At 39.2% G+C, this 21,812-nt stretch overlaps 1 protein-coding gene across 1 annotated transcript in view; it reads left to right on the top strand.

The window, feature by feature from the left end:
• The window catches only part of Abca9 (ATP binding cassette subfamily A member 9), a 70,137-nt gene that overhangs the window by 23,713 nt on the left and 24,612 nt on the right, over window positions 1–21,812 (top strand). The window contains exons 17-24 of the mRNA XM_057775063.1: window positions 860–999; window positions 5,631–5,750; window positions 6,449–6,647; window positions 8,625–8,791; window positions 9,482–9,615; window positions 11,861–11,998; window positions 17,239–17,346; window positions 19,907–20,080. Of these exons, the coding sequence (XP_057631046.1) occupies window positions 860–999; window positions 5,631–5,750; window positions 6,449–6,647; window positions 8,625–8,791; window positions 9,482–9,615; window positions 11,861–11,998; window positions 17,239–17,346; window positions 19,907–20,080 (1,180 nt within the window). The remainder of the gene's footprint in view (window positions 1–859; window positions 1,000–5,630; window positions 5,751–6,448; window positions 6,648–8,624; window positions 8,792–9,481; window positions 9,616–11,860; window positions 11,999–17,238; window positions 17,347–19,906; window positions 20,081–21,812) is intronic.

Here is a 21,812-nt window from a genome sequence, read left to right as displayed (position 1 = left end):
ACACGACATGGACTCTTATCAAAGACTTCACCTATTACTTGAATAAATTTTACACAAAATTTTACACAAAATGATAAAACTATCTAGCATGTATTAAGAGTTCACTTCAGGGCTGGAGAGATGGCTCAGTGGTTAAGAGCACTGACTGCTCTTCCAGAGGTCCTGAGTTCAATTTCCAGCAACCACATGGTGACTCACAGCCATCTGTAATGAGACCTGGCGCCCCCTTCTGGCATGGCGGCACACATGGGAGGAATGCTGTACACATAATAACTAAATAAATCTTAAAAAAAAAAAAAAAGAGTTCACTTCATGAAAGACCCAGCACTGTCTCATAAATACTGTTTCATTCTTCCTCTTAAGGTTGATTTAAGAGCTGGGTATTATTTTATCTCATAGATAAGAATTCTCATATTCAGAGATGGTGGCCAGCTCACCTGGCCTCTGGGATCTGCATAATATAATGTCAATACCATATTCTTAATGACTACAGATTATCTCCATCTTTCTTTTACTGGCTTTAAGTGTTTGCAGAGCTCATGAATAGCTGAAAAAGAAGAATTCATAACTGGGTTTCTTAGTAGTTGGAGACCTGTTACTTTGCCCCTCTCAGGATTTCACTATTTCTTTCCTTCAAATGAAAGCCCTTAAATGAATCTCACCTTCCCTTTTACTAGTTCCTCTCCTATGTTGTACAGACTAAGTTTGGATTATATTAGTATCATTGCATCTAGTTCCTCTCTGTAAATTACACAATTTTGTCTTATGAATATTCATAAGACAAACATGCAACATAAGAACTTGATTTTAGAGGCAGTGTTAGATAAAATGACTTTGTCTTACTTTTTTTGAATATTAGTTTGCATCTGAATGAAATATGTGATCCAGAGAGTGTAACGTCACTGGTAAAAAAGCACATCCCTGACGCCAGAGTGACCACACAAAGTGAAGAAAGGCTCGTCTTTATCTTGCCCCTGGAAAGGACAAACAAATTTCCAGGTAATCCTGAACAAGCTACATCACTCTCTGCCCTTCAGATTTCTCACTTGCATAAAGAAAATGGCAGCCATACCTTTATGGGTCTGTTCTGATGATTAAATGTTTTTAAATTTGTTGTTAAATATCTATAACACATAAAGGGACTATGTCAAAACAAAGTTATGGTGACTGTGGTGTTTCCTTAGCTCTGAGTTAACAGGACTTGTGACCATCAATGAAAAAGAGTGAATGCTGCCATTTTAAATCATGACCCATCCTCACATCAGAAGATCAGAAATGGCAGCACTCTTCATTTTAAGAATCATTTCTTTTAAGTATCATTTAGTCATAACAACAAACACAATAAGAGTACCACATGTAGTTAGGAAGGGATAAAGGGGGAAGCTAAGGAGAAGATATGATCAAAATATGCTGTGTTCACATATGAAATTCTTCAAGAATAAATGAAATTTTGTATACTAAAAAGGGAAGAAACGAACTTATCTTGGAAGCAGGGACAGGGACATCTAATTTAGTATTAGATGCACATACAATGTGCATGAGATACATATCATTGTAGCTACGAATATTCTCCATCTCCCTGGTTCCCCCTGCACAGGTTTCTCTCCACCTATCAGGTCCTATAGCTAGTTCCCGCAGCTGCTTATAAAAGAACCACTCTGGGGCTTAATATTAATTACATACTACTTGGCCTATTAGCTCAGGCTTTTTCTTGACTAACTCTTACATCTTAAATGAACCAATTTCTATGATTTTATATTTTACCACAAGGCCTGTGGTTTGTTACCTCACATCTTGCTTCTTGGATGACTACACGGCATTCCTCTGACTCTGCCTTCTTTTTCCTCTATCTCTGCTTAGATTTCAACTTTACTATATTCTGCTCTGCCATAGGCCAAAATATCTTTTTTATTAACCAATGATAATAAAACATATTCATAGCATACAGAGGGAATCCTACATCATCTGCCATTTTCTGTCTAAATAAAAAGGGAACTTTTAACTTTAACATAGTAAAATTACACATAACATGTATCAAGTAAGAATGACAGTTACAATATTTTTTGTGAGTCTAAAGTTTCATATATAATTTATCTTTTATCATATCTAAGGAAAGTTATAAATATCTAATCTTCAACTTCATCAAAGATCCTAGAAGGATATATTATTACCTAAGTTAACAGGAAGTGCATTGTAAGCAACTTCCAAAACTCTAGAATTGACAGAGGCATCTTGATATGGGATTCCCCTCTATATGCTCTAAAGGAACTGCTTTGGGCCTATAGCAGAGCTACAGGGGAACAGAGCTAGGTGGGGAAAACTAAACAGAATGCTGGGAGAAAGGAGGCAGAGTCAGGGAGAAGACATGTAGCCCCACCAGAGCCAGCCAGAACTCTAGCCGATAAGCCATAGTCACATGGCAATATACAGATGAATAGAAATGGGTTAAATTAATAATGTAAGAGTTAGCCAATAAGAAGCTAGAGCTAATGGGCCAAGCAGTGATTTAAATAATAAATTTTTTGTCATTATTTTGGGGCTAAGTAGCCAGGAACTAACTAGTGGCCTCCTCTAACAACATCTCGCTGCCTAGACAGTCACCCAAAGTTCTGTAATGTTGGGGCATCCATATTCAGCCTACAGGCCCATAGTATCCAGCAGACTTTTCCATGAAGCAAGAAAGTTCAAAGGCAGTTCCACCTATATTGGCAGTTTGTCAGTCAATTTTTTCTGTGTCCTGCAGAATGTCTGGCAGACTCTTTCATGAGGCAGGAACCCTGAAGGATTGTCTCACCTTCTTTAGGCAAGTTCTATAGTCATTTTTCTGTGGGTCTTGCATGTCCAGTTTATACAGCATACCATCAAGAAGTCCAGGCAAGAGCAGTTTCTTTCTTTCTTTCTTTTTTTTTTTTTTTTTTTTTGGTTTTTCGAGACAGGGTTTCTCTGTGGTTTTGGAGCCTGTCCTGGAACTAGCTCTTGTAGACCAGGCTGGTCTCTCAGCATTTCAGTATGGTGGAGGTAGATTTACCACCTGCTCTTGGACTGCTGGGTGTGAGCTGTGCTCACACTCAACTCTGGGAAGTCCCATGCAGCACATAAACCTTTAAAAAACTTTTTTTGTCTGAGTAAAATCTAAATCTGCTATCAACATGTTATGCAGCCTGGAAATGTCTGTGTGTATGGCAGTGGGAATCTGCCATGTTCTCCTGCCTGTGCACACCTAGCAGACCTGATCCCAGCCACCTCAAACTGAGCCATGAGCGTGTGCTCAGCTATGTTCCTCCTGACCCCGAGAGGGTGTACAAGCACCTGGACCTGAAGTGGATGGCAAACCACATGGGATAGTCCCAAACATTTGGGTTCCAGATGTAACTGTAAGCATTATCCATCTCTCTGGTCCCCCTGCACAGGTTTCTCTCCACCCATCAGACCCCACTCACTAGTTCCCGCAGCTGCTTATAAAATAAACCCTCTGAGGCTTAATATTAATAACATACTCTTTGGCCTATTAGCTCAGACTTTTTATTGACTAGCTCTTACATCTTAAACTAACCCATTTCCATTCTTTTATATTTTACCACAAGACTCGTGGTTTGTTACCTCACATTTTGCTTCTGGACAGCTACATGGCATCCTTCTGATTCTACCTTATTTCCTCCTTTAGCTCTGCTTGTATTTCCTGCCTTTCTCTAATCTGACCTGCCATAGACCAAAGCAGATTCATTATTAACCAATGGAAATATAAAACATATTTGCAGCATACAGAGGGGAATACCACATCATATCCTCCTGAAGACAGAAATCTTTAAGAAGGTTGAACAACAATGGCTTACTCGACTGTCTTTTAAAATGCGTTGCAGAGTGCCGAATCATTTAGACCAGCGGTTCTCAACCTTCCTAATGCTATGACCTTTTAATACAGTTCCTCATGTTGTGGTGACCCCAAACCATAACATTATTTCCATTGCTACTTCATAACTGTCATTTGGCTACTGTTGTGAACTGTGATGTAAATATCTAATATACAGGATATCTGATATTCAATCCCCAGGGGGTTGAGACCCACAGGTTGAGAACCACTGATTTAGAAAATGTTTGAATGGTGGACTTAAGAAAGAAGGAGCACTTATCTATTTTTAGCATATAATTAAGATAGCTTCAATTTCCAACGTCATTTACAAATTCTTAAAATGGCCTCCTAATCCCTCACATGGATCTATCCTTTGTCAGCATTTCTGAGTAATTCTCATAGCAGGCTTAGAAGGGAAAGGAGGAAGGAAGGAAGTGAGGAGAGAGATAAAGAGGGGGTGAGAGAGAGAGAGAGAGAGAGAGAGAGAGAGAGAGAGAGAATACAGGAGCAGAATGTCTTCCAGGGAGAGCACAAAGGCAGACATGTACTCTGTCTACTTTGTCCTGTCTTTAATTTGAATTTTTCACGGGAGTCCATGGAAATTGCTTATCTCTGTAAGTACCAGTGTTTCCGCATTTGTTACTGTGGCCATTGGAAAGGAAATGGCCCCCAGCAGAAGTGGCACTGCTAGCAGGTGTGGCTTTGTTGGAGTGGGTGTGGCCTTGTAGGAGGAAGTGTGTCACTGTGGAGGCGGGCTTTGAGGCCTCATATATGCTCTGGCAATGCCCAGTGTTGGAGACCACTTTCTGTTGCCTGCAACAGACTCTCAGCTACTTCTTCAGCACCATGCCTGCCTGTGTGTCACCATGTCACCCCACAAAGACAATGGACTAGACAACTGAAAATGTAAGCCACCCTAATTAATTTTTTTTTCCTTCATAAGAGTTGCTGTGATCTTGGTGTCTCTTTACAGGAATAGAAACCCTAACTGAGAAAGTTATTATAGTTTTTAATTAATCTTAACCTAAAATAAAAACGTTTTGTTCCCCCAGATACTCATCTTTAATCATAGCTTAGACCCCCCCTCCCACTCCCATAAGAGAATTTAAAATAGGATGAAAGGGGTTGGAGAGATGGCTTAGTAGTTAGGAGTGCTTGTTATCTTCCAGGGGCCCTAAGTTCACTTCCTAGCACCTATTACAAGCAGGTCACAACTATCTATAACTCCAGCTATAGGAGACCTCCTCTAGAATTCATGGTAACACACACACACCTAAAATTTTGAAATTTAAACTACTTAATATTTTTATGTGTACGAGTGAGTTACCTACATGTACACCTGTGCACCATGTGCACACGTGATGTCCCTGGAAAGTCAGAAGAGGGCATCAGATCCCCCAGACCTGGGGTTGCAGGTGTCTGTGAGCTGTCATGTGGGTGCTGGGAACAGAATCTGGGACCCCTGCAAGAGCAGCATGTACTCTTAGCCACTGAATCATCTCTTCAGCCTCTGGAATGAAAAAGTTTTAAATACAACAATTTTTGAAAACCTGAGCAGTTTTCTAAGTATGGAAACATAAAGGTTTATGTTATATTTTGATGCTGAAGGAACCATGAAAACTAATATATTCTATAGTTATGTTTTATAATTTAAGTGAACATTAATATGTTTATGATAAAAGTCTGCATAAATTATTATTAACATTTTCTTGCTTTGAAGGGTATTATTAACTGTTTCATTATAATTTATACTGTAATCTACTTTGTGCCTACTTTTTAGACCTTTACAGGGATCTTGATAGGTGTTCTAACCAAGGCATTGAGAATTATGGTGTTTCCATGACAACTCTGAATGAGGTGTTCCTGAAGTTAGAAGGGAAGTCAATGACCGATGAATCAGGTAAGATTCATTTTTGGCTGCTTGGAGATCAAGCTGGCTTTGAACTCACAAAGATCTACTTGATTCTACCTACAAACTGCTGGAGAGAAAAGCAAGTACTTCTACACTCAGCCATACATTTTTATTTTTCAATATCATGATAGGCAAGAGATGTTCTACTGTCTTTCACCCGTACTTAACTTGTACATGTTTTATAATTTTCTAGAAATTTCATTTTTTTCTCCAGGTTTCTAATAAAAAGAAGCAAAGTTTTATCTAGGTTTTTATAATGTGGCTGTATCAAAATTGTCATGTGTACCATCTTTGTGTTCTTGAAGGGAGGAGAGGCTTCTATATGTATTAACTTTGTTATTTTAGCCAGAAATATAAAGGTGGTAACCAGAGTGTAACAAAGTAACACAAGAGTGCAACAAGGTGTAACAAGAACACTTTTGCATGGATTAATTTTCATAGATTTCCTAGAATATGTTTTAGAAAGCTGCATGTGCCTTTTTAAAAAATTGCAATTTTTTATTGCCTCAAATTGTTTTGATATTCTCCCATTTGCTCAGTATTTGCTTTAATATAGTCATGAATTCAATTGCGTATTTGCACCCAACATTAATGCTGAAACTTCTTGGTGGGCAAATGGTTGTGGGAAAGGCTAAGCAATGCATAAATAAACTGGCATCTTCCAAATGTTTGATCTTCCTTTTCAGATATTGGAAGCAGTGGACACTTAGAAAGTGAAGGGGCAGAAGCCATGGGAAGCCTTGCTGAGCTGGAGCACATGGTGTCCTCCCTAGATTCATCGGGAGACAGGAAGAGTGGCATGGCGCTGTGGAGGCAGCAGCTCTGTGCTGTTGCCAAGGTTCGCTTCCTCAAGCTCAAGAAAGAAAGGAAAAGCCTGATGACCGTGTGAGTCTCCCATGGGTTGAGAGCACAGTGCAAAAAGTAGATAAAATAAACTCCAGCAATTGCATATGGTCTTCTAAATGTTTCACAAAAACCTGCCCTTGTGAATATGTAATAAAAATAAGTAAAGTTTAGGGTGATTGTATTTGCACACTGATTCTGTCCTTACCAAAGACCTCATTCTCTGCTTTCCCCAGACACCAAAATCTCTTAACATTTTCCATAGTATGAGGTAGGGAGATATGCAGAGGGAGAGAGGGAGATGATATACAGATGAATAAATGTACAGATAGGTAGGTAGGTAGGTAGGTAGGTAGGTACGTACGTACGTACGTACATAAATACATACATAGAGGTTGATTTTAAGGAATTTACTTGAACTAGATAGATGGATAGATAGATAAAGGTTGTTTTTAAGGAATTTATTTGCACTAGATAGACAGACAGACAGACAGACAGACAGACAGACAGACAGACAGATAGATAGAGGTTGATTTTAAGGAATTTACTTGTACTAGATAGATGAATAGATGGATAGATAGGTAGATAGATAGATAGATAGATAGATAGATAGATAGATAGATAGATAGATAGATAGATAGATAGACAGACAGACAGAGGTTGATTTTAAGGAATTTACTTGCGATAGATAAATAGATAATTTACTTGCAATAGATAGACAGACAGACAGACAGACAGACAGATAGATAGATAGATAGAAAAATAGATGTTGATTTTAAGGAATTTACTTGCACTACTATGTGGATTGGAAACTGAAATTCGTAGGAGAAATCAGCAGCCGGAAAAGTCCATTACTGTTGGCGTTCCTGCCAACAGGTTGGGCACTGAGACTCTGTGCCTCTCTTTTAACTTCTCAATGTCATCTAGTACCTCTTCTTGTAAAGGCCAAACCCCTGTAACTTCCACCTAATTGGTAAGTGCTGCCTCCTGGCATAAACCTGCCTCTACTCTCAGGAGCCTTCTGTACTCAAATATTTGCAAGCACTCCTACCACGTAGTCCTGTTGTTTAATGTTTGCATATACATTAAAATAAATCAGACATAGCCATTGTATTATCTTTTTATTGCTGTAATGGAACGCCCAAGATGAGGAACTTATAAAGAGGAAATCTGTAGTGCTTCCCAGCCAAGTAGGTTCCTATCCAAGGCCAGGGTGCTCCTGTATTTCCACAGTTCCATTTAAGGTCATACCCCAGTACCCCAAGTTTCATACAGGTTCACCCTATCTCCTGGCTCTTGCATACTTCCACTCCCTCTGCAATGCCTCCTGAGTATTAGAGGGGGTGCTCTCAGTGACTTGTTTGGGGCTACGTTCCCATCCTCTGCTTATTTTCTGTATCTTAGGCAGCCATGAGTCTCTCCTTTCACCATTGCTCATTATAAGAAGGGTCTTCTCTGATTAGGCTGAGAGCTGCCTTTGTCTCCAGGTGTAAATGGCTTTTCCTGCTATGCCAGTTTAGTTAACCACCAGGAATATGCTTTCCATGTGGGCTTTCTATCTCCCCAGACCTGAGTGGTTAGACAAGTTGGCAGTGCCAGACATATGTCCCCACTGCTTTTTTTCTTCCAATAATTTCAGAGTATCAGGTCTCACACGAGATTTTAGTATGCCTGTATTCCCAGTACTCAAGAAGTGGAAGTAGGAGGATCAGAAATTCTAGAACATTCCCAGTTACATAGCAAATTCAAGGCCCTCCTGAACTATGCCAGGACCTGCCTAAAACAAATCAAACAGAGTTGGAAGGCCCAAAGAAAATGTCAAAAGCAGGAGTAGGTACTCGGAGAAAGGTCAAAGCTGTGCCATTTCATTTTAGAAAGAAGGAGGAGGAAGCAGCAAGATTTGAATGTCCCCATGCCCATGTTTTATCCCTATCCATTGTCTACTAAAACCTAGAGCTCCCTAAAAGTTGCTACAGATTATTAATTCTTGCTATTTAATATTTACTTTCTTCCACGTAGGCTACTGCTTTTTGGCATTAGCTTTCTTCCCCAAGTTTTGGAATACCTAATCTATGAGCTACAGCATGAGAATTACTCATGGGGCCTGTCTCCAAGTATGTATTTCCTTGCCCCAGGACAGCCCCCGCAGGATCCTCTGACCCACTTACTGGTCATCAATAAAACAGGTAAGTCATAATGTCCAAACACAGTTTTTTGTTTGGTGGGAGATTGCCTAGAAAACATAAAACATAAGGAAAAGAATTATTTCTGTGTATTAAAAACATTTATAAGACCCAACAGAAAATTAATTAGAAAATAAAAACCACAATTTAGTTTGTTTTAGAATACTTTTTTTTTGAAGTTTACTTGACTTCTAAAGGTTTTGCCAAAGCAATCAAAGAGGCCTTAGGAAACCAAATCACTTACTGGTCTTTGAGATCTTCCTGTATCATTTTATAATTCCCTATGTTGCTGGGCGCTGAAAACAAAATGCTCCAAATTCATAAGAAAATCAAAACTCATAGCATCAAAGGTCACGCTACTGGTTGGTTAATTGTTCTGTTTTTCACTGCTAATTTGTGGTGCTGGGCATTGAACCCAGAGTCTCGTTCATTCTAGGGAGTGGTCTACTACTGAATTACACTCATAGACATTACATAATACTAGAAATATTAATTCATTTTAGGCCGTGTGTAGAGGGTCTTTATTATATACCTGATTTAAATAGTGGGTTTTTGCACTCAGCTCTAATTCGGCCTCCTAAGGACACACACAAGCAATAATGACATGCTTTGAGTCATGTTTCATTTTTTGTTGCTTTCTTTGCTTCCTGACTTTGATTTTCTTTGCTTTCTTTGATTTTGCCTTCCTGGTAGGTTCCAACATCGACAACTTTGTCCATTCACTTAGACAGCAGAGCATAGCAGTAGACATAGATGCCCTGGGAACCAGAAATGGCACAGAAGAGGTACTATACAACGGTGCTATCACTGTGTCGGGTGACGAAAAGGTATGTTAGACTCTGATGGCTGTGTCTCACCAAAGGTGGACTGTGAGGTGCAATTTGAACAGCTCAAATGAACTGACTTGATATAAACAGAATGTTTCCCGATTTTCATAGGAGAAGCTGAGCGACACTTATTTGCTTGCTATCTCCAATATAACTACGAAGGGCTTTAACAATAATTTAAAAATTGTATCGATTAATTTCTGCTTCATTAAGTATTTTAAATTGTATTCTTGATGGAGCTGAGAACAACCACTCAGTTTAGATTTAGCCTTGGATCTGCAGTCTGCTGCATCTCCATACTGCTCATTCATTTATATTACTTGCCTAGATCTTGAAGGAGGTTTTAAAACAATTTAATAATTCTTTGAGAATTTCATCCATCTATCTATCCATCCATCCACCCACCCACCCTCCCACCCACCCGTCCGTCCGTCCGTCCGTCCGTCCATCCATCCATCCATCCATCCATCTATCATCATCTATCTATCTATCTATCTATCTATCTATCTATCTATCTATCTATCTATCTATCTATCATCTTTCAACCATCCATCAGGTTCAATGTGAACTGCCCAGCTACTCTTGGGTATAGGCCTGCCTTAAAATGTAATTTATTTACTAGACAACACATCCTTAAAGAAAACTGATTTTTCCTGTCCCGGAAGCTATCAAATGCCAATAGCTCTTCAACTAGGAGTGGAACTTTGTGCTTACCTCTCCCCCACCATGCTGGGATTCCTTCTGGCTTGAGTTTTCACAGACCTTGTGCATGCTGTCACAACTGTGAGCTCATGTGTGTAATCAACCTGTTGCGTTCAGAAAACACCCTTTCCTCATAGTAATCTGTTGGAGGGAGGCCACTTGTTGGTTCCCAGCCTCCCAGCTAGTTTTGACCTGAAATAATCAAACAGAAATTGTATTAATAAAATCACTACCTGGCCTATTAGTTCTAGCTTCTTATTGGCTAACTCTTATATTAATTTAACCCATTTCTATTAATCTGTATATTGCCACATGGCTGTGGTTTACTGGGTGAAATTCCCAGCGACTGTCTCCAGCGGCTCCATGGCTTCTTTCTGACTCCACCTTCCTCCTCCCATGCTATAGGCCAAGCCAGTTTCTTTATTCATTAACCAATAAAAGCGACACATAGACAGAAGAAACTCTCACACCAGTAATCTTTCATCTCAGCTCTTAAAGTCTTTCTTTTCCCTCTTCCTTGAAGATTCCTCAGCCTTTGGGGGAGCATATCTAATAAACATGTCTCATTTAGGGCCAAGAACTCCTCAATCTTTTATTTTCTGCACACTGACCACTTGAGGGTCTCCATTAATTTCCACCTACTGGTAGCAGCATCCCCAACGAGGGAGTAGGAGCTGCACTCATTTATGGGGATAGCAGTAAGTCATTAGGAGTCTGTTTAATACTGCGTTTGTTCATTTAACACAGTGGTTCTCAACCTTCTGAACCCTGCGGATCTCATGCTGTGGTGTCCCTCAACTGCAAAATTATTTTGTTGCCATTTCATAGCTGTAATTTTGCTACTGTTATGAATTGTTATGTAAATATCTACTATGCAGAATATCTGTAATGCAACATCCAAAGGGGTCATGTACTACAGGTTGAGAACCTCTGATTTGGCAGAATAATAATAGTAGGTTCCTTTCTAGGACCTGTTGCCTATCTAGCCACAGGTTCTTATTCCTGATAACAGTACGAGGTCAGCACTCCACCTCATGGAGTGGACCTTAAATCCAACCAGAGTGCTTGGCAGTCCCGGAACGTTCATGCCACTATTGCTATTAAAAATCACTTTATTAAGCCGGGCGATGGTGGCGCACGCCTTTAATCCCAGCACTCGGGAGGCAGAGGCAGGCGGATCTCTGTGAGTTCGAGACCAGCCTGGTCTACAGAGCTAGTTCCAGGACAGGCTCCAAAGCCACAGAGAAACCCTGTCTTGAAAAACCAAAAAAAAAAAAAAAAAAAAATCACTTTATTTAATTTTGTGAGATTCTGGGCACAAATAGTTGTATGGTTGATGTTAGGGGGTAGTGGTGTAGAAATCCATATCAAAGTAATAAATCCCTTAAGTATATTGGGAACTTAATAGTATAGGCAGTGGGAATGTTGTTTTCCTGCCCTTGGCTTGCTACATTATCAGTGATATCAATGATTTTCTAACATAGTATGTCATTAAGCTTTACAGCTGCTTTCTGAGAATTAAGGAATATTCATTATATTTTAGGATCTCAGATTTTCAATAGCATGTAATACCAAAAGACTAAACTGCTTTCCAGTCCTCATGGATGTTATTAGCAACGGGCTGCTTGGAATCTTTAATTCTTCAGAACGCATCCAGACGGACAGAAGTACATTTGTTGAAGTAAGTATATGAAGACCTTGGATGTTTTCAATAAAATCCTTGTAATGCAAGAAGTGACAATGTATCAATTTTTATGAACCCAATGGTCTTATATTTTATACATCAATAACAACATATATTCCTGCATGACTCAGCTGTGACTATGAACCAGTACAGAAAGTATGGTTTCAGGGCAGTGAGACAGCAAGAAGTGGAGCCCTCTGCAGCCCTTGAGAGTGGGATTTAATTGATAGCAGAAGTTTTCAATGTTTGACTATGTATCTTTCTTAAAAAAAACAATTGATTTTGTAGTCTTTAATACACTAATTATCAAAATGTACAGATAAAATGTTACCAATGAAGTGTCTACTGAAGTAGCTGAGGTAAGTGTGCAACTAGCTGACTTGGTCAAGGTAGTATAAGGACCAGCAATGAGGCATGAATATGACAGTAATTTGCTCAATAAATTACAGTTATGATCACTATTGCTGTTAATACTATTTTGATTAGAGATGCGTTAAAAGAAGCTTTCAGTATAGAACTTTCACTTTTGACTAGATTAGGATGGTTATAAGTGGGAGCGTGGGAATAGCTCTTGATTATTTTAGAGGTTATGTATTATATAAAATTTCAAACACTTTAATAAAGAATTTAATAACCTCCCACATTTAGAAGCCAACTTCATTATTGTAAATTCATAGCCTTAACAGTATTTGAATTAAACTTAAAATCATTTTATCTATAAATATTTTATTGTATATATCTGTTAAAGGGAAGAATGTGGTTGATCAGATGGCTTGCTGCTGAGTTCTGATGTTCTGAGTTCAAGCCCCTGGGACCCACATGGCAGAAGGAGAGAAATGATTCTTGAAAGTTGTTCCCTGCGTGCGCATGCACGCACGCACACACACACATACTAATTTTTTTTAAAAAAAATTATGAACAACTATAATATCTTTATCATACATCAAAGTAGCTCCTCAGTGACATCAAATACCACATTATTTAATTTTCTTATTTAAAATATGTTGTCCGTGAGTACTTATATCCTCTAACAGTATCTAGATTGGGAAAAGGGTCATAGTTGGCTTATCCAACCTTGCTGTGTTGAATTTCTTTTGCCTCAGAAAATGACACTATGATCGTATTCTATTGTTGTTAAAATCACCTTTTGTTAAGAATATGCCTGTCCTTGGACTTCCTTTCTCCCTGTTAATTTGCCTTGTTCAACTTTAGTATGATAGTTTTTGCTTCATCTTATTATATTTTATTTTTCCATGCTTGGATGTTATCTCTTATAAGTCTGCTCTTTCCTAAGGAGAGACAGAGAGGGAGTGGATCTAGAGGGGAGGGGCGGTAGGAGGAACGGGGAGAAGTAGAGGGAGGGGAAACTGTAATCAGGATGTATTGTATGAGCAAAGAATCTATTTCTTTTTGATTTTTTATTTAAAAGATTTTTTTCAATTTACATACCAAGCGCAGTTCCCCCTTTTTCTCCTCTTCCCACTCCCCCCATCTTCCCACTACCCAACCCCCTATTCACTCCTCAGAAAGGGCAAGGCCTCCCATGGGGAGTCTACAAAGTCTGCCATATCAAGTTGAGGCAGGATCAAGCACACCCTCCATATCTCTACTGAGCAAGGTATCTCTCCATAAGGAATGGGCTCCAAAAAGTCAGTTCATGCACTGAGGAAAAATCCTGGTCCCACTGCCAGTGGCTCCACAGACTGCCCCAGTCACACAACTATCACCCACATTCAGAGATCCTAGTTTGGTCCTATGCAGGTTCCCAGCTGTCAGTCCAGAGTCAGTGAGCTCCCACTAGCTCGGGTCAGCTGTCTCTGTGAGTTTCCCCATCATGATCTTGACCCCTTTGCTCATATAATCCCTCCTTTCTCTCTTCAACTGAGCTCCTGGAGCTTGACACAGTGCTTAGCTGTGGATCTCAGCATCTGCTTCCATCAGTTACTGGATGAAGGTTCTATGATGACAATTATGGTGGTCATCAGTCTGATTACAGAGGAAGACCAGACCAGTTCAGACACCCTCTCCACTATTGCTAGGAGTCTTAGCTGAGGTCATCCTTGTGGATTCCTGGGAGATTCTCTAGCACCAGATCCCATAATGGCTCACTCTACCAAGATATCTCTTTCTTTCTTCTCCCTCCCTGTTCCTCCCCCAACTCAACCATCCTATTCCCTCATGTTCTCCTCCTCCCCACTTCACCCTTTCCCACTCCCCAACAATCCCAATTTACTCAGGAGATCTTATCTATTTCTGTTTCCCAGGGACATCCATGCACATCTCTCCTAGGGTCCTCCTTGTTACCTAGCTTCTCTGGGGTCGTGTATTATACACTGGTTATCCTTTCCTTTACATCTAATATCCACTTACGAGTGAGTATATACTGTGTTTATCTTTCTGGGTCTAGAGTACTTGACTCAGGGTGTTTTTTTCTGGTTCCATCCATTTGCCTGCAAATTTCAAGCTATCACTGTTTTTCATTACTGAGTAGTACTCCATTGTGTAAATGTACCACATTTTCTTTATCAGTTCTTCAGGTGAGGGGCATCTAGGTTGTTTCCAGGTTCTGGCTATTATGAGTAATGCTGCTATGAACATAGCTGAGCAAATGTGCTTGTGGTATGAATGTGCATTCTTTGGTATATACCCAAGAGTGGTATCACTTGGTCTTGAGGTAGATTAATTCCCAATTTTCTGAGAAACTGCCATACTGATTGATTTCCAAAGTGACTGGACAAGTTTGCACTCTCAGCAGCAGTAGAGGAGTGTTCCCCTTACTCCACATCCTTTCAAGAATAAGCATCAGTGTTTTTGATCTTAGTCATTCTGACAGATGTAAGATGATATCTCAGAATTGTTTTAATTTGCATTTCCCCGATAGCTAAAGATGTTGAGAAATTCCTTTAATGTTTTCAGCCATTTGAATTTCTTCTGTTGAAAATTTTCTGTTTAGACCTGTACCCTATTGTTAAATTGGATTGTTTGGTTAGATGCCCAGTTTCTTGAGTTCTTTATGTATTTTGGAGATCAGTCCTCTGTCTGATTTGGGGTTGGTGATAATCTTTTTTCATGCTGTAGGTGGCCATTTTGTCTTGTTGACCATGTCCTTTGCCTTACAGAAGCTTCTCAGTTTCAGGAGGTCCCATTTATTTATTGTTGCTCTCAGTGTCTGTGCTACTAGTGTTATGTTCAGGAAGTAGTCTCTTGTGTCCTTGTGTTTAAGGCTACTTCCTACTTTCTCTTCTGTCAGGTTCAGTGTAACTGGATTTATGTTGAGGTCTTTGATCCACTTGGACTTGAAATTTTTTGTGTATGGTGATAGATGATCTATTGGTATTCTTCTACATGTCTACATCCAGTTATGCCAGCACCATTTGTTGAAGATACATTCTTTTTTCCATTGTACAATCTTGGTTAAAAAAATCAGGTGTTCATAGGTGTGATTAATGTCAGGGTCTTCAATTTGATTCCATTAATCCATGTGTCTGTTTTATGCCAGTACCAAGCTGTTTTTATTACTGCAGCTCTACAGTATAACTTGAAGTCAGGGATGGTGATGCCTCTGGAGGTTCCTTTATTGTACAGGATTGTTTTGACTATCCTGGGTTTCTTTTGTTTTCCATTTGAAGTTGAGTATTATTCTTCTGAGGTCTGTGAAGAATTTTGATGGGGATTGCATTGACTCTGTATATTATTTTTGTTAGATTGCCATTTTATTACTATGTTAATCTACCTATTCAAGAACATGGAAGATCTTTCCATTTTCTGGTATCTTCTTCAATTTCTTTTTTCAGAGACTTAAAGTTATTGTTATATAGGTCTTTCACTTGTTTTTAGGTTATTTGTGGCTTTTGTAAAGGGTGATGTTTCTCTGATTTCTTTTTCAGCTCATTTATCATTGGTGTATAGGAGGGCTACTATTTTTTTTTTTTTAGTTCCTCCTGTATCCAGCCATATTACCAAAGGCATTTATCAGCTGTAGGCATTCCCTAATAGAATTTTTGGGGTCACTTAATTTTGAGGTCACAATAAAAGAAAAAAAAGGAATAATGTTGCCATGTTAACTTGTGGTATAAGACATAGGTGAGAGATGATGGTGACCTCATTTCCTTTACAAAAGTCTGACATGTTGGATTAGAAAAGGGAGAGTCGCTAAGCCCTAACCACCTGCTTTCTTTTTCCCTCTAAGATGATCATGGGTTTGTTTCTTGTTTGTTTGTTTGTTTCAAGTTTTTTTTTAAGTGTCTTGTTGGGCATGATGCCACAAGAATTTAATCTCAGCACTCGGAAGGCAAATGCAGGAGCTCACTGATTTGATGTCAGTCAGACTATACCATGAGACTCTGTCTCAAAAAGTTAATGACATAAATAAGTAGTCTTCACTACAAAAAATTGCTAGCTAATAGCTTAGGTGACCTTGAATTTATACATTGACAAATTTAGAATGTTGTCAGAAATTATGCTAACTTAGTAAAGTGGTGGTTGTAGGTTCTCCTTCAAGATCCCTGACTTAACTAACCCTGGGTAGTTGGCTAGGTTTCCTGTACCAGGAACAATTTCCCTCTTGTTGATCAGGCCCTTAAGTCCAATTAGACAGCTGTTTGCTATCAACAAGCTAAGAGTGGCACTATTGCACCCTTAGGAATATGGTGCCATGCTGGCCATTCTTTTAGTTCATAGGCACCATAGCTGTCTAGTACTACCAACCTCCCCTCCCGGCCCCTCTTCTTTGGAAGTTCACATGGAACTTTCTGGTACCCTGAAAGCTTGTCCTCAGGGAGGAGGCTTTCAGAGGAATTATTTTCTAACATTCATGTACTTATTACTTTCTATCTGAGAGGCCCATGAAAACATTTAAATTTGATACTTTAACATTATCTGGAAGCAGAAGAATGACTCTGTAAAAATGTTGAACTGAACTTCTTTGGCACAAGTTTCTAAGAGTAGGATAAAACTTCTTCTCCATCAGTGGTCCAAGAATATATATTCTTCACTAAGTTTTGTATGCGTGCGTGTGTGTAGAAAGAGATATAATTAAATATACAAATATACATGTAATTGATATGGGGAATGCTGTAATCTCTGAGTCAGATCTTTGAGCTTCATGCAACAAACAGGACCTTGGGAAGGACTTTGAGGGGCTATCTCAGTTCCTTTATCCAGATGATATGGTGAAGACCATGTAAGTGAGTCAGAGGCCTGATTTCCATCTGCTCACCATGTCTGTATCACTTTAGGAGCATATGTTTTATGAGCATGGACACGTGAGCAACGCATTCTTCTGGATACCGTTGGCTGCCAGTCTCACTCCTTACATCGCCATGAGCAGCATCAGTGACTACAAAGTAAGGAGCCTGAAAGTCTTCAGATATCTTTTGTGCCCTGGAAAATTTCCTTTGAATTTTATGAACATAGATTTACATGCAGGTAGTGAATCTAATGTTTGTGTTTGTTACAATGTACAGTCAATCATTTCAATAATAGGTTGTCAAAATATGAATAAAATATATTTTTCTTAAACAGAAAATTACCATGAACTAGTAGTAAGGACAACTTTTAAGTATTTATCAGTTAGTCTCATTAATAGACACCTACCAACAGATCTAGTCACACCCTCACTTGTTATGAAATTATTCAGTTAAATAAACAAGATCCAATCAGTGCATTTTGACTATTGTTGACCAGTGCCCATGGAAACCACTTTCCCCTCTTTATGTCATCAGTATCAGCACCAGGTGCTTGCTTCATCACCTTGAACCACACGAGTGCTCAGGAGATGTCTCTATGGACTGGAGGTGATTTGAGTTTATTCTGATCTTAATGCTTCAATTTTCAGGCTGAATAAATTTTATAAGCTGTTTAATCACACGCTTGCCTTAGTTTGTCACTGGTGAATTGCATGGTGGTTACAGCTGAATTGCAGTGGGTGTCACTGGAGGCTGTGCTTTCATTTCTCCCTACGTTAGGTGCCATTTGTAACTAGTGACTGAGCTTCCATTTCCTGGCCACCCAGTCCCAAGTAATCACACGGAAACTTATGTTAATTATATACTGTTTGGCCTATTAGCTCAGGCTTATTATTAACTAGCTCTTACAACTTAAATTAGTCCATTTCTATTATTCTATATTTTGTCACAAGGCTTGTGCCTTGTTACCACACATCTTGCTTCTCTGGTGGCTGTTCTTGTCCCTTTCTTAAGAGTGGGTTTTATGGTCTAAAAGCAATGGTCAAGGCTTAGGGGGAAAAGTCTTGGATAAGTAAAAATAAATTCTGGGAGATAAGGCAGAGTCTGTCTTATCAAATAGCAAAGGATCACCAGGTGGTAAAACTGCATCATTCCTAGCCTTCCAGGAAGAGCAGCTACACAACTCATTCCTTTGAAGAGGTGAGCTGTGTGTTTAACTTTCCTGGCTTCTCCAGGGCTTATCTGTGTGTGCAAGGCCTTTTGGCCCTCTACCGTAGAGTTTAGTTCAGAATTATCAATGTTCACATATATTAGGAAACACCTGATATTTTCACAGAGATGAGAAATAGATATTTCAAATATGAACCAAAAGAAAAAAAACTTTCCTGAGTTGATCTCTCACCTTTAACCCCTTTTTACCTCAGTATTATTATTATCTACATTTGCTCTGGTGTAAAATTCTGGATTTATCTTTGTTTCTTTCCTTTTTCCTTTTGCATTCTACCTGACCTGTAATTCCTTTATGTTGTGTTCCTATTGGTCTTACTGTTACTGTTTACATCCTACTCTGCATCATCACTCTTCCTGCCTGGATCACTGCAGTAGCTACCTGTTGGCATCCTTACTCGCAATGAATCCTTCCACCCAACCAGAATGAGCATTCAGAAGTTCAAACAGCAGTATCTGGTTAACTTCTCCATGCAGCTAGGATTGTCTTAATTTTTTGCATTGCCCGTCAGAGCCCTGCACTATTCATCTTCTGTCCCGTTCTCCTTTTTCTTTCTGCATATTCCCCTTTGCTCACCCTACTTTTTAACACGGCTTTCACACTTACCAATATCAAATATCACTTGATCATTCTCTGAGACCTGTTGCCTTCTCCTTTACCCTGTTCTTTTTACAGAAGACTTCTTGTTATTCATATCTCAGCCCCAAAATGATTTCAGACCAAGCCACCCCCGGTGAGCAAGTCAGAATAGATTACCCATCATTGCCATGTGAACTCATTTAAAAAATATTTAAATGGCACTTAGAATCACAGGGCTTTTCACATTGGTTAACTGGTTTTTTTTTTCTCCCTAGGAATGAACACTATTAAAATAGGATTATTTTTTCCTCTAAATTCTACCTAGTCTATCACTTCTTATTTCCATGAACAATGGGTCAGTTTTCTTTCTCCTATCCCTTAAGAATTACTTTTAGTGTAGGAGTGTTTGTCTGCATGTGTGCTATATATCACGTGCATGTAGTGCCCACGGAGGTCACTAAATTGTGTCAGTTCCCTGGAACTAGAGTTACTGTCCCTGCTCAAAGTAGCCAAGCACAGAATCTAATAGCTTCCGATCAAAGAGTCATACCCAACAGTTTATCATTTTTTTATCCAAAGAATATTAAACATGGAAAGTGTTGGATAAAGATCTATTATTAACATCAATATTCTTGATAGTATTAAAAAATGTTCAAGTCTTAGATGAATATCCTTATGGAAAATTGAGTCAATCGTTTATCTGTCTCATTTTGAAATATTATCACGTCCTCTAGGGTGTGGCTGTGGCAAATGGCAATGTCATTGCAAAATAAAAGTAATAACTATAAAGGTATATAGTAAAAATAGTTGCCCTAACTATATATTTACAGTTACTCTTGCCTCAGCTTTTTAGAATTTTATAATGATTTTTCTGGGGTTTTTTATTTTGTTTTGTTTTTTGTTTTTTATCAGAGAAAAGTTCTTTCCCAGCTGTGGATCTCAGGCCTATACCCTTCTGCCTACTGGTGTGGACAGGCTCTGGTGGACATTCCCCTGTACTTTTCGATTCTCTTTCTCATGCAAATAATGGAACATGCTTTCAGCCAGGAGGAGATTATGTTTATAATTGAAAGCCTGTTAATTCAGGTAAGTCGTAAAAATTTAGAAACCCTTACATTTTGGAATAAAGTTTTATTAGACCATCTTTTTCCACAAACATTGTCACTAGGACCACAGAGTTCCCTTTGCAGGTTCTGTCTGGGTACCATTGATAAAAGAATTTAAAAACTTACTTAGAAAGGAACTTGAAAATGATTTGTTAAGGCTCAAAAGAGAAAATCCCAGGACATACAAGCCTGAAATATTATCAACTGCTAAGAAGAGAAGGAAACTGGAACAATGAGAGAGAGAGAGAGAGAGAGAGAGAGAGAGAGAGAGAGAGAGAGAGAGAGAGTTAGACTTTGGTAGAGTACAAGCAAGAAGCTATACCTTGGAGGAAAGGTGAGAACACTGTGAAAAGATAAAGAACGAGTTAGGCATTTTCACTGATAGAACACAAAAACTGTCCTTCTCCAGGATGATAGGGGTTGTGGCACAAAATCAGCCCAAAAGCAGCTCTCCACACTTTTGGATCAACAGAGTGGGAACTATTGCACATTATTATCAATATTATTTGACTTAGCCCTGTAGTGAACTGACAGTTGCTCTGGAGTCTGAGGCCTCAGGATCTGAAAAGGATAAGAAGAGGCAGTAATTGGCTTACCTTTTGATTGTATTAACCTTGGACAAAGAAGGACTAACAGACACCATCTTATACGGTCACTTTGCCCTTTAATGTTGGGTCATTTTAAAGCCCCTGTCATGAACCTAGCAGTTGGTTCCAAGCATCCCTGGGCTTGCTATTGTCTCCCGAAAGGACAGAAACAGTTTATTATTTTTATCTTAAGTTAGTTCTTTGAGAGTTTCATGCATACTTTGATTGTATGTGCACCCTGTCTCTCAACTCCTCCCCAGTTCACCCACCCAACCTTTGATCTCAGATATATGAGGGAAAAAAACACTTCCACAATTAACCAAATAAACCAAACTTTACTTTAAAGGTGCACCCAGGACTGGCCAGCCGCCTGTCTCACCCTAAGTCAGAATTTTAGAGAGCAGCCCTGGGCTAGCTTTTTGGGGTCCCTTTTTATAGGGAGAAGTCATAAGGTTAATAGAAAACAGCTGCAAGGTGTTCACAGGGACTGTTAGGAAAAAGACAGTGAAAAAACAAGAGCAAAAGTAAAAATATTCATCATGTAGATAGAGTCATCTGATCTGGAGTTCCCCTCTATATGCTGTGAATACCATTGGTTAATAAAGAAATTGGCTTGGTCTGATTGGGAAGAACAGAGCTAGGTGAGAAAAAACTTAACTGAATGCTGGGAGAAAGGAGGTAGAGTCAGAGAGAAGGCATGCAGCTTCCACCAGGGACAGACATGCTGAAATTTTGCTGATAGGCCACAACCTCATGGTGAATTAATACAGTTTTTGTGTGGTTATTTCCGGGCTGAGCAGCTGAAGACAAACAAATAGGCTCTTACAACAAATTGGCGCCCAACGTGGGGCTTGAACCCATGCCTGAGATTAAGAGTCTCAAGCTCTACCAACTTGAGGTTGGTGGCCACCTGTGTAAATCAAGGGATCCTGAAACCATATTTTGCAAAACAAGGGGCAGTCATGCATCATGTGGTCACCAGTTCAGCACAGGTTCAAAGACACGTTTGCAAGGTACATCAGGTTTAGAAAACAGAAATCTATTCCCCCTCACACTTATTTATTTATTTTAATTGATTTATTTTTTTACATACCAGTCACAGTTTTCCCTGCCTCTTCTTTTTGT

Source organism: Chionomys nivalis, chromosome 7 (assembly GCF_950005125.1).
Source record: "Chionomys nivalis chromosome 7, mChiNiv1.1, whole genome shotgun sequence".
NCBI lineage: Eukaryota > Metazoa > Chordata > Mammalia > Rodentia > Cricetidae > Chionomys > Chionomys nivalis.
The sequence above is the reverse complement of the archived record's forward strand: the minus strand, read 5'-3'. Positions and strand labels throughout refer to the sequence as shown.